This window comes from Perna viridis, chromosome 9, assembly GCF_037379345.1.
Source record: "Perna viridis isolate PV_CMFRI_1.1 ecotype Kerala chromosome 9, ASM3737934v1, whole genome shotgun sequence".
Lineage (NCBI taxonomy): Eukaryota > Metazoa > Mollusca > Bivalvia > Mytilida > Mytilidae > Perna > Perna viridis.
The window spans coordinates 1,844,854-1,856,463 of NC_142453.1; the positions used below are offsets into that span (position 1 = coordinate 1,844,854).

At 33.4% G+C, this 11,610-nt stretch overlaps 1 protein-coding gene across 1 annotated transcript in view; it reads left to right on the forward strand.

Annotated features, from left to right (window-relative positions):
• LOC148606072 (uncharacterized) overlaps positions 1-11,065 on the forward strand; it is a 35,082-nt gene extending 24,017 nt beyond the window's left edge. Inside the window, exons 2-3 of the mRNA XM_088545358.1 lie at positions 8,834-9,331; positions 10,127-11,065. Of these exons, the coding sequence (XP_088401484.1) occupies positions 8,834-9,331; positions 10,127-10,380 (752 nt within the window). The 3' untranslated portion in view covers positions 10,381-11,065. The remainder of the gene's footprint in view (positions 1-8,833; positions 9,332-10,126) is intronic.
• The last annotated feature ends 545 nt before the right edge of the window (positions 11,066-11,610 follow it).

Below are 11,610 nucleotides of genomic sequence, written 5' to 3' on the forward strand. Positions count from 1 at the left end.
AGCGAAGAGGTTTAGTGAATAAACATGTACATGATATCGAAGAGGTTCAATAATTGAACGTGTAAATAATATCAAAGACGTTCGGTGAATAAACGTGTACATGATATCAGAGGTTCAGTGAATAAACATGTACATGATATCAAAGAGGTTCAGTGAATGAAAGTGTACATGATATCAAAGAGCGTTTACGTAATATTAAAGGGGTTCAGTGAATTAACGTGTACGTAAAATCAAATATATTCTGTGAATGAAAGTGTACATGATATCAAAGAGGTTCAGTGAATGAAAGTGTACAAGATTCCCAAGAGATTCAGTGAATGAACGTGTGCACGTGTAAATAATATCAAAGAGGTTCCGTGAATGAACATGAATATAATATCAAAGACGTTCAGATATGAACGTGTACAAAATATTAGAGATTTAGTGAATAAACGTGTACAAAATATCGAAGAAGTCCAATAAATGAACGTGTAAATAATATCAAAGACGTTCAGTGAATGAACGTGCGCATGATATCAAAGAGGTTCAGTGAATGAACGTGTACATGATATCAAAGAGGTTCAGCAAATAAACGTGTACATGATATCAAAGACCAAGCCTTGGGGAACGTCTGCGTTTGTGTAACATTCCATACCTTATCGAAGGCTTTGGATATGTCACATAACACAATGCATGTATTATATTTCTTGTCAAGTGATTCACATATATTGTAGTTCTCAGTGAGTTGATGTACTGTAATGTGACCAACAATGAAACCTGACTGGGAATAAGCAGGTAACTCAGACTGTCTATGCAGGGCTGCATTATGTACCAATGGCGCACACACACACACACAAAGAAATACATCAACGAGTTGAAGAAGTTGAAGACAAATACAGTGATCCCCAGCGCATGGGACTATAGGGTCGATATTTACTAACATATATAAAGTTTCCTTAGACAAAGGAATATATTTGCCATCAAACAAGCCTGTAGCAGATATGTAATTCAGCTATATCATTACATCATTGCAACGAATAAGACACCACATGATCGGCCGCTAAATGAGAAATAAACATAATAAAATAAATCAACAGTCAGTTTCAGCGCTCACATACAAGTAAGACAAAATGAAAAACAAAACAGAACAAAAAAATAACATAAAAACAAAATGTTTACTCTGCCATTAGAAGTGACAAATAGAACTCTAACTATAGTGCGCGGAAAGGTTCGGTTATGCTATGTCATTTTCTTGTTTTATTTTCAAATTTCTAATGTTAAATTCTCAAGTTATAAATGAGTGTATAATTTTCGTATCTGTAGTACACTCTTTGGAAAAGATCTAATCCCAAATTATGATAAGTTGTAGTTCATTTGAGAGGATCAATTTTTCCCACAATGAATCAGAATAAAAAGAAAAATTGTATAGACAAAAAAATGGGTAGAATTCAAACAACCAACAGTCACCTTATTTATATTATTATGCATTCATTCATATACAATAAAATATATAAGACATGTTAAGTCCGAATAATTGACAATATTTCGAGTTCACAGCAAATGGATACTATAAAAATTCGTGAGAGAAATAAAGGAAACGTCTGATGTAACCATTTCGAATTCAAATTATTGTAATGGATTAGGAGAAATTATACAGTTATGCGTTAATCCACGGTGAGATTATTGCTTCGAAAAGGTCAACTCATGGTTCACCGAAAGTTTGTTTACAAGAAACACGTGCTATGTGTCAATATTGATGAATAACCTTATTCATCCAAAAAATTGATTATAAAACAGATTAATTTAAATATATACTTGTTGACATATAACCCACTGTTTGAGAATTCGTATCTTTTCAAATGTATGGATTCGTCAATATTTAATCGTATAGTTGTAAATGCCTGTATACATGTATGCATATTTATGTCTGTGTCATTTTATTTCTGAAATTAACAGGACAGTAGAACAGAACATTGATCTGGAAAAAGAACTCATTCATTACTGATGGTAAAAAAAAGTTAGATGGAAATTTGCAATCTGATATTAAATCAGTTACATAAATATTAGTACCACAAATTAATTGGGACATTCTGTAGAACTTTACCCAGCAATTCAGATGTTTTGACAAATATTTTATCGTCATTGGTCCAGAATGAGGATAGTATATTGTTTCTGCGGGGAAAAATAATATTTGCTCTCAATAAAAGGATCATTACCATTATATAGATAGGAAAGATCAATCAAATAATTTTTGACAGGTGAATATCCCCTTAAATTGCACCCCTATGAACAGTCCCGGTTGTCCATCTAATAATTCCATATAAATTAAAAGTAACATTAAGAAAAAATATTTAACGTACACAGTCATATCGGTATTAACATCAATCAATCAAACAATCTTAAATAGCCAAACTAGGACATGTCTGATCACAATGTTCAATTTTAAAAATGGTGGCAATGTTTTTTCGACGGATCAAAAATCTCCACATCGTTTCTATGCAGAATACCCTAAGAAATATTCAAACCCAGTTTGGTTCTAATTGGTCACGAAATTTCAGAGAAGAAGAAATTTGAAAAAAAAATATTAACGACGACATACGACGATGACAGATGCAAAGTAAAGGCAATAGCTCACATGGCCTCCTTGTACTGAATAATATGCGAAATTAAATACATCAAAGGAAAACAAACGTTGATCAAGTATAATCGTACGATGAGAAAAATTATGAATTTGAATATTGAAAACATATGAATCTTCTTGAAAAACTAAGGCGAAAATGTGACACCTTGAACACCTTTTCATATAGGTATTGATGTTTATGGATACAAATGACATCGTGTGAAAGATGGCGTTATCAATTATTAACAGGAAATTAAGTGAATCCAAAACTAATTGTGGAAACGAGATAGTAATTAATTACATTTTCACGGATGTCATTTTCCGGTCCTGAATTGTACCTTTGTAAAGTATAGGAATATGAAATACTTTTTGCGTCAACTGGGAAAAACTAATGAGAATCCTTGATTAAACATTTGTATAAGTTTTCATGAAACGGATATTAAAACATTACTTATTCACTATTTGTACAATTTTCAAATTTAATTATTTTTCTTATTGATAACATTGAACTACTAACCTTCGACCATCCGTGTAAACCTTATTTCCCGCTGTTTTTCACGCTGGTTGGGACGGTGTCTTGTCGAAATATGTAGGTTAATAAGTTAATTGATTAAAGTATTTAAAGAGATGATGACTCTGTGTTAATGTTCTGAAAGGTTGATTTCAACAAAGGGGTTACAAGTTACAGAAAGAAAAACGGCATCCAATATTTAAGTCATAAGCAACCCCTTTTTATTAGATCAAATTAAAAAAAAAATGACAGTTCTAACGTCGTTGGGAATTTCTAGACCCTTCTATGATTAGATTATTTTCTGTGCATCAATTTGATCGGATGGATCAGTGTAGCGAATAGAGTCGTCACATTCTGAAACGTGTGTATAAGATTGATTTGTTGTGAAATGTATCGTTAACTTGAACCTAGATCAGTTGTCCCGTACTACCATACATCGTGTACTAAGTTACAGCCCAAGATTAATCTTACGAGGAGGAATGACGTGGTCAGCAAAAGCTATATTTTTATACAGCCTAGTGGCGGAGTTGTGAAGGGCGCTGGACTTTGTGCAGGTGGTGTTGCGAGTTCGAGTCCCGTGGAGGGAACGACCAAAACATTTTCTTTCCAAAGTTGACAATTCTAACATCGTAAGGAATCTCTCAGACCCTTCTATGCTTACATTATCTTCCCCGTATCAATTTGATCTGATGGAGCAGTGTAGCGAATAGAGTCGTCACATTTTGTGTATATATATAATAAACATGGTTTTGTATTGAATAAGATAATTCGTTTAATTATGAATAAACAGACCGTTATGACTCTATCTATTACATCACTTCACGTAACGCCTTATTACTAGAAAACCATTTTTATGTGAACAGAAAAAAATCACATCAGTTACTTTGGCTCATATCAGAAAAAAATGTTGTTATGAAGGAAATAATAAAATTTCTAAACTGATACAATATGGACAATTGTCAAAAGTAATCGTCAAAAGGAAAGTCCGTATAACAAATGGAAATATCAGGATAAAAATCAGAAAGTTGGAAACTACCATATTTTTGCAATGTGATGACTAATGGCCTATTATTGATTGTCTGTCATACATGTCCTAGTTTGGGTATTTAAGATTGATTGATTGATGTTAACACCGATATGACTGTGTACGTTAAATTTCTTTCTTAATGTTACTTATAATTTAAATGGAATTATTAGATAGACAACCGGACTGTTCATAGGGGTGCAATTTAAGGGGATATTCACCTGTCAAAAATTATTTGATTGATCTTTCCTATCTATATAATGGTAATGATCCTTTTATTGAGAGCAAATATTATTTTTTGGAATGATATTGCTGGTATGTGTTTAACTGATGTAATCCCGTTGTGTTATATTCATATTTAAGATAATTATTATGTTTACTTTATGAACGACTTCGTAAAGCTTGAGGCATTACAGTATCGATATATGCAAACTCAAATTGGGTGTTGAAATATCCGAAGATGACATGTTCAGGCCCAAATTATAGGAGATAGTGATAGACACGGAAGGGCCCAATTAATATACTGCTTTTGAAACTGGAGACCATAAAACGCTTCTTACAGAAAAAAGAGGTACTGAGGGGTAAAATTATAAGCACAGAACACATCACAAAATATAGACAGAGCATTGTATATCATTGTAATCTTCCCCGCAGAAACAATATACTATCCTCAATTTTCTTTTTATTCTGATTCATTGTGGTAAAAATTGCTTCTCTCAAATGAACTACAACTTATCATAATTTTGGATTAGATCTTTTCCAAAAAGCGTACTACGGATACGAAAATTATACACTCATTTATAACTTGAGAATTTAACATTAGAAATTTGAATATAGAACAAGAAAATGACATAGCATAAACGAACTTTTCCACGCACTATAGTTAGAGTTCTATTTGTCACTTCTAATGGCAGAGTAAACATTTTGTTTTTATGTTATTTTTTTTGTTCTGTTTTGTGTTTCATTTTGTCTTACTTGTATGTGAGCGCTGAAACTGACTGTTGATTTATTTCATTATGTTTATTTGTCATTTAGCGGACTATCATGTGGTGTCTTATATCTCCTTATTTGTTGCAATGGTGTAATGATATAGCTGAATTGCATATCTGCTACAGGCTTGTTTGATGGCTAATATATTCCTTTGTCTAAGGAAACTTTATGTATGTTAGTAAGTATCGACCCTATAGTCCCTTGCGCTGGGGATCACTGTGTTTGTCTTCAACTTTTTCAACTCGTTGATGTATTTGTTCGTGTGTGTGTGTATGTGTGTGCGCGCCATTGGTACATAATGCAGCCCTTCATAGACAGTCTAAGTTACTTGCTTATTCTCAGTCAGGTTTCAATGCTGGTCACATTATAGTACTTCAACTCACTGAGAACTACAATATATGTGAATCACTTAACAAGAAATATAATACATGCATTGTGTTATATGACATATCCAAGGCCTTCGATAAGGTATGGAATGTTAAACAAACGCAGAAATTTCCCAAGGCTCGGTCTTTGATATCATGTACACGTTTATTTGCTGAACCTCTTTGATATCATGTACACTTAATTCACTGAACCTCTTTTGATATCATGTACACGTTTATTCACTGAACCTCTTTGATATCATGTACACGTTTATTCACTGAATCTATTTGATATTAAGATTATTATTATACATTAGTTGTACTATGTTATGAGTGAATATACTGACAAGCCAGGATTGGTTTGGACAAAACAACGCCAAATTAACTCACGCAAAATATTAATTATGATCTTAAGTTTTACACCCATCAGGTTATCCACCATGCGAGATCAATTAATCGATGAAAATATAACTGCTGTTGTTAAAATAAACGACAGATGCCATAAATCCTTTTTTGTATATAAATAATGTATTGTCGCCTATCTACATAAATGGCAATATGAGATTGATTTCACCATACATGAACAACTTGAAATGACGTATAAAGGAAAACTATTGACCAAACTTTACGACAAACGTGATGACTTTTCATTCAGAATTGTCAACTTTCCTTTCATCTGTGGCAACATGCCATCGGCTCCTGCGTATGGAGTGTTCATATCACAACTGATACGTTATGCCAGAGCTTGCCGAAACCACGCAGACTTTTTGTATCGCGCTAGAACCCTAACAAATAGGCTTCTGGAACATGGTTATGTTGCTACAAGATTGAAGTCATCACTACAGAAGCTTTATGGTCGTCATCGTGAACTCGTGGATCGTTATGGTGTATCCACCAGCACCATGAAAACTGATTTATTCAACGGGTCATAGTTTTCCTTTCCTCTTTTGTCTACCCCGGACTTGACTTTTTATGAGCAAATCGGGTGGTGTTTCTAGAAAAACAGAGGACGCTTACCCTACCGATGCACCTGGTCCATGCTCCTAGTTTTTAGTGGAGTCCGAGTTGCTCATTTACTTTTGTTACTTTGTATGTATGATTTTAGTTACTTTATGTTCTTTGTTGTGTATGTCTGTTTTCCATGTATGGTCTTTGTCCCTGGAATACATTCTTTTGATTACCGCTATAACCTTGGTTCCCTTGATTACTCTTGCAGCATTTTGAATAATCATATGATAAATTGTCTCTCACATTGTTTCAGATACAAAAGTTACAGTGTTAATTATTCAAATCACAGAGCACACAAAGTTTTTTATGATACCTGTTCTATAAGAAGAATTGTGTATATGAGATTTACCCTTGATATATTAATAAATGATGATTTTTATCAGATATAAAACCACTCTGTTTGCGTAAAATTGCAAGATACAATAGATACATTTTAATGAGTGACGTTCGAAATGATTTGGTTTATTTTGTTTAATTTCTGTCCTGGAATGTATGGTAAGTTAAAAACCATTTTTTACAATTTTAAATACTAATAAGAATTGTACAAGAAATTGAATCATTTTTTATTTTTTTTTTATTTTTTTTTTTTTTTTTTGCTACTAATGATAAATTTCATTTACTCGGTTATCGTCATCTAATATTAATTCATAATTTCGTAAAGGGGCATTTAAAGGTTCTTTATTACAATGTTATTTCACATCTTAAGGACATTTCAGGGAAAATACTGATTTAAATAACTGCATCTTACCCAAAACAACCAGCAATAATAATATATTGATTTGGTAGTTTCCAATAAACTAGTTTACTTTATGATAAATGATATTGATAATAACATCAAAACCTAAGAAAAGCAGAACGGTTAAGGTCGCTTTCAGTGAAATTTATAAAAAAAATTCTTTTAAGTCGCATTCTACTGTGAAACTATTTTAAAATGACTAAAACTGCTATTTTAACGTTTTCTATGAGGTTTGTTTGATAAAACAGGAATAAAAATATGCGATTATTCTACTTTCCATGCTCCAAGTTTTTAGTGGAGTCCGAGTTGCTCATTTGCTTTTGTTACTTTGTATGTATGATTTTAGTTACTTTATAACCTTTGTTGTGTATGTTTGTTTTCCATGTCTGTTCTTTGTCCCTGGATTACATTCTTTTGATTTCCGCTATAACCTTGGTTCCCTTGATTACTCTTTGATTACCGCTATAACCTTGGTTCCCTTGATTACTCTTTGATTAACGCTATAACCTTGGTTCCCTTGATTACTCTTTCGATTCATTTGGATTTTCCTTTGTGAATCACGTGATCATTTCCTGACATCTCGCAAATCAACTATAAAATACTTTTGCCAGATTAGTCAAGAAAATCACATTAAAATATGTTGTGCGGTGAAATTTGTTAATCTGTCAAAGTCGGCGAAAGATTTTTTGTTTCACTATGCCTCGCGAGTTTTTGCTAGATACAGATAGATTCCTTATTTCAGTCCGGTTCAATTGATGTATGACACAAGAAATTTAGTTGAGTGGAACAGGTCGGGCGGGATGAAAAACCGACATAGTACGTGTCCAACTTTCGTTTCTCTTTTTATTACAAACGCTCAAATGATATTTTAGATTCAAGATAAGGGACACAGTCGGTTATATGATTAAGATATCCGGTGTTTCGTTCACGTATGGGCGTTATTATAACCGAGCTAATTCGTACCTTGTCCAATGTATCACAGTGAATGCTTTCAGTTTGTAATACAAGTGTGCATGATGCTGCACATTACGTTGATCTATATATAGTACTGATATGAGTTGTTTAGGAGATGCATTTTATTGCGTTAACACGCCTTTGTTCAACATTGTATGGATGTTATCATGTTGTAAATGTATAGACTATTATGATCATGTGGGTAATATTCACAAACAAATGAAACACTGAGTAAATAATTTTACTAATAAGGGGTTGCCGTGAGTTGTTCAAGAATGTAAACAACGCCGTTTTCCATATATGGAAAATAAGCCGCGCCTACTAAAATCGTAAGAAATGTTAAATAAGCAAAGTTCTAAAGGTTATTTAAGCTGAAAACTGAAGTGATGATTGAAACATTTTATTTATTTTCTTTTTTCTTCCAATATATGTATATAGCATTTCCGAAAAGTGTCCGTTAAACGGAAACTTGTAACCGTCCGCAGACGTTGACGTAAACATTACTAATGACATTAAAGCACTTTATGACAGTTATTTTTTATAGTAGAGAATACACTTGAAATGCCTTAACTTTCCTGCGAATGTGGATAATATAACCACAACAATGCATGAAATAATATGACTTATTTTTTTCTATTTCTTTCAGGAGAACTCACATATGATGTTAAATTGCCGACAGGAAAAACGCCGGCACGCTATTTAATTCGTGAAAGATATTTATCAAAGTACAACGCTTTCCCATCCAATGACAATTTTATTCGATTCCGATTAAGAGGGAACGGTGCTGCGTTCTATCTCGAATCTGCTAATAAGACGGTACCTGTATCAAATAAGAAAATATTTTACTACATCTTCATATCTGCTTGGAACAATTACAAGTCTGCAATTTTATTAGTTAACAAAACTTGGTATGTTAATGGCAATTCAAGAGATCACATGGTGACAGAGTTTATTGGCGCTCAACTTTCTACCACAGAATTCCGTGAGTTTTGGTTGAGCTGGCGTGGCCACACAGTTAAGGTTGGAAAGGGAACAGAGTACAACAAAAACTTGATCATGTCCTGGAGAAATCCATGTCCGTTTAAAATAGTTGATATAGCAATCTCATCCGAGTTTTATTGTGATTGGGAATTTCAGTCTGACGGTAAATTATTTCTATATTCTTATTCAATTTCTGTAAGGTTTATGTTCTTCATGGTGAAATAAGTGACTGCAAGCAACAAACGAAAATTAATGAAAATCGTTTTTAATAAAAAAAAAAATAACGAGCAACATGGTATCTAACAGAAAATTAACTGGGATTTAAATGTTTGTTTGTTTGTTGGGGTATAACGTCCGACAGCAATATTTCAGCTATATTCAGACAATGAACATGAAATGGATGATGAAATGAACATGAAATGAAAAAAAAGGAATGGGTCACCAGGATAATAGGGTCGACAAATTTTGATTGCCACTGGAAAAAGGGGGGGATGGGTAAGGTCGGGCAATTTAGCCTCCTGTGGCGGAGTGCAAAGGTTCCTACTCCTATCGAATACCACAGCAGGGTTCTTTAACGTGCGAGGAACGTGGCATCTTTCCCAACACGGTGCACCACTATGGTTTGCGGTCAGGTTTTCCGTATTAGAGCCTGACAACCCCAGCATGCAACACGCCAGGGGTACCCCATTCCACCACCTGGGGCACACATCTCAGTTGCTCTGTGGGCAGAGCGCCTAGCCCCCGGCTATATAGGATAAGCATTCTAAAAGACCACAAACCCATTATTTGTGTACTATCGGGCATATTACGACCGAGGTAACATAAAATGTACTATATTAATGTAGAATAAGACTGAACATGAAATGTAAATAAGAATTAAAATGAATTGGTAATATTCATATGAATGTATTTTTTTACCACAGTTAAGTTATTTTTATTACTTGTTTACAATTTACAGCTCAAATTGGTAATTTACAAGTGTATTCCTCGGATAGTCTGTGCAACTCTTATTCGAAGACTGAATGCCCGAAATTCCAAAAAGTCAAGTCATTATCTGCATCTACACCAGATTGCGCATGGGCATGTGTTGATGATGAAAGCTGCTGGGCATGGAAATTTGACAACGGAAGTGGCATGTGTGATTTATTTTCGGGAATCGTTGAGCAAAATCTTGAAAGAATGTCTCTCTTTGTGAAACGGCAAGACGAGTAACATTTTGTCTTTTTAATTTTCCCCACTTGCGCGAAACATATGGATACCTTATATTCGATTGCTTAGTAGCGTTTTATTAGCAATGCTGAGTTTATTGATTAGTTAATAAATGTACTCTTGTTATTTTTGTCTTCTTTTGTAAACCAAAATTGAATAATGTTAAGAGTGGAACGTGTGATCTAACAATTCAATAATTCATATCAAAATTAGTTCGGAGAATATTGAGTTCAGAAGTTATAAATCAAACGTTACTTTTTAATACCTATTTAAATATCTAAATCCACGCGTTTCACTATACTCGGCGTAACATATTGTTCCAATATGAAACAAAACAAAAATGGTCAACAGTTTAATTGACACCTACAGTTTGTTAAAATGTTTTAAATAACTTGCCCATTAATATCCCAAAATGGCTTCTCCAAAAATATTAATTGTTCAAATCCGATGACATTTTAAATCATGTTTACGTTGTCAAATCGGCCGTGATTTTGTTACCATGACGATTTGGTTGTTGGTAGTTTGACGAAAACACAGATGTACTGCCTTTTATGGTATCAAAAAATTCTTCTGAATGTTATCGGTCCTACTAAATGATTGCTTATTTTCAAATTAGTGAGAAATTACATTTTTGTAAACATAAAAAATAAAATATACAATTATCACCTGTTTTCATTATACAGCTTTGTCGCCGTTGATCTGTTTGTTATTGTTTGTAATATTTGAATTTAAAGATCTTATGTTGTAAAATATTATTTTGTTTTATTGCTTTGTAAAATAAAATAAATGTGTACTGTATGTTTGTTATGTTAACCTTCGCAAATGTAGTTCGGATAATTTTAAAATGTAAAATGTAAAACTAAATGTGTCTAGCTACATTTTTATACTTTAAAAATCTGATCCTTGATATCCAATTAAATAGATTCCTTTCAAACTTATTTCCTTTCCTCGTTTGTCTACAAACTTGACTATTTACGAGCAACTCAGTGGGTGTTTTTAGAAAAGCAGAGGACGCTCACCCTACCGGTTTACCTGGTCCATGCCACCAGTTTTTAGTGGAGTCCGAGTTGCTCATTTGCTTTTGTTACTCAAGGCAACCTAGACTACAGCGGTAATCAAAAGAATGTAACCCTTTAACAAAGACCAGAAATGGAAAACAGGCATACACAACAAAGAACATAAAGTAACTAAAATCATACATAGAAAGTAACAAAGCAAATGAGCACCTTGGAC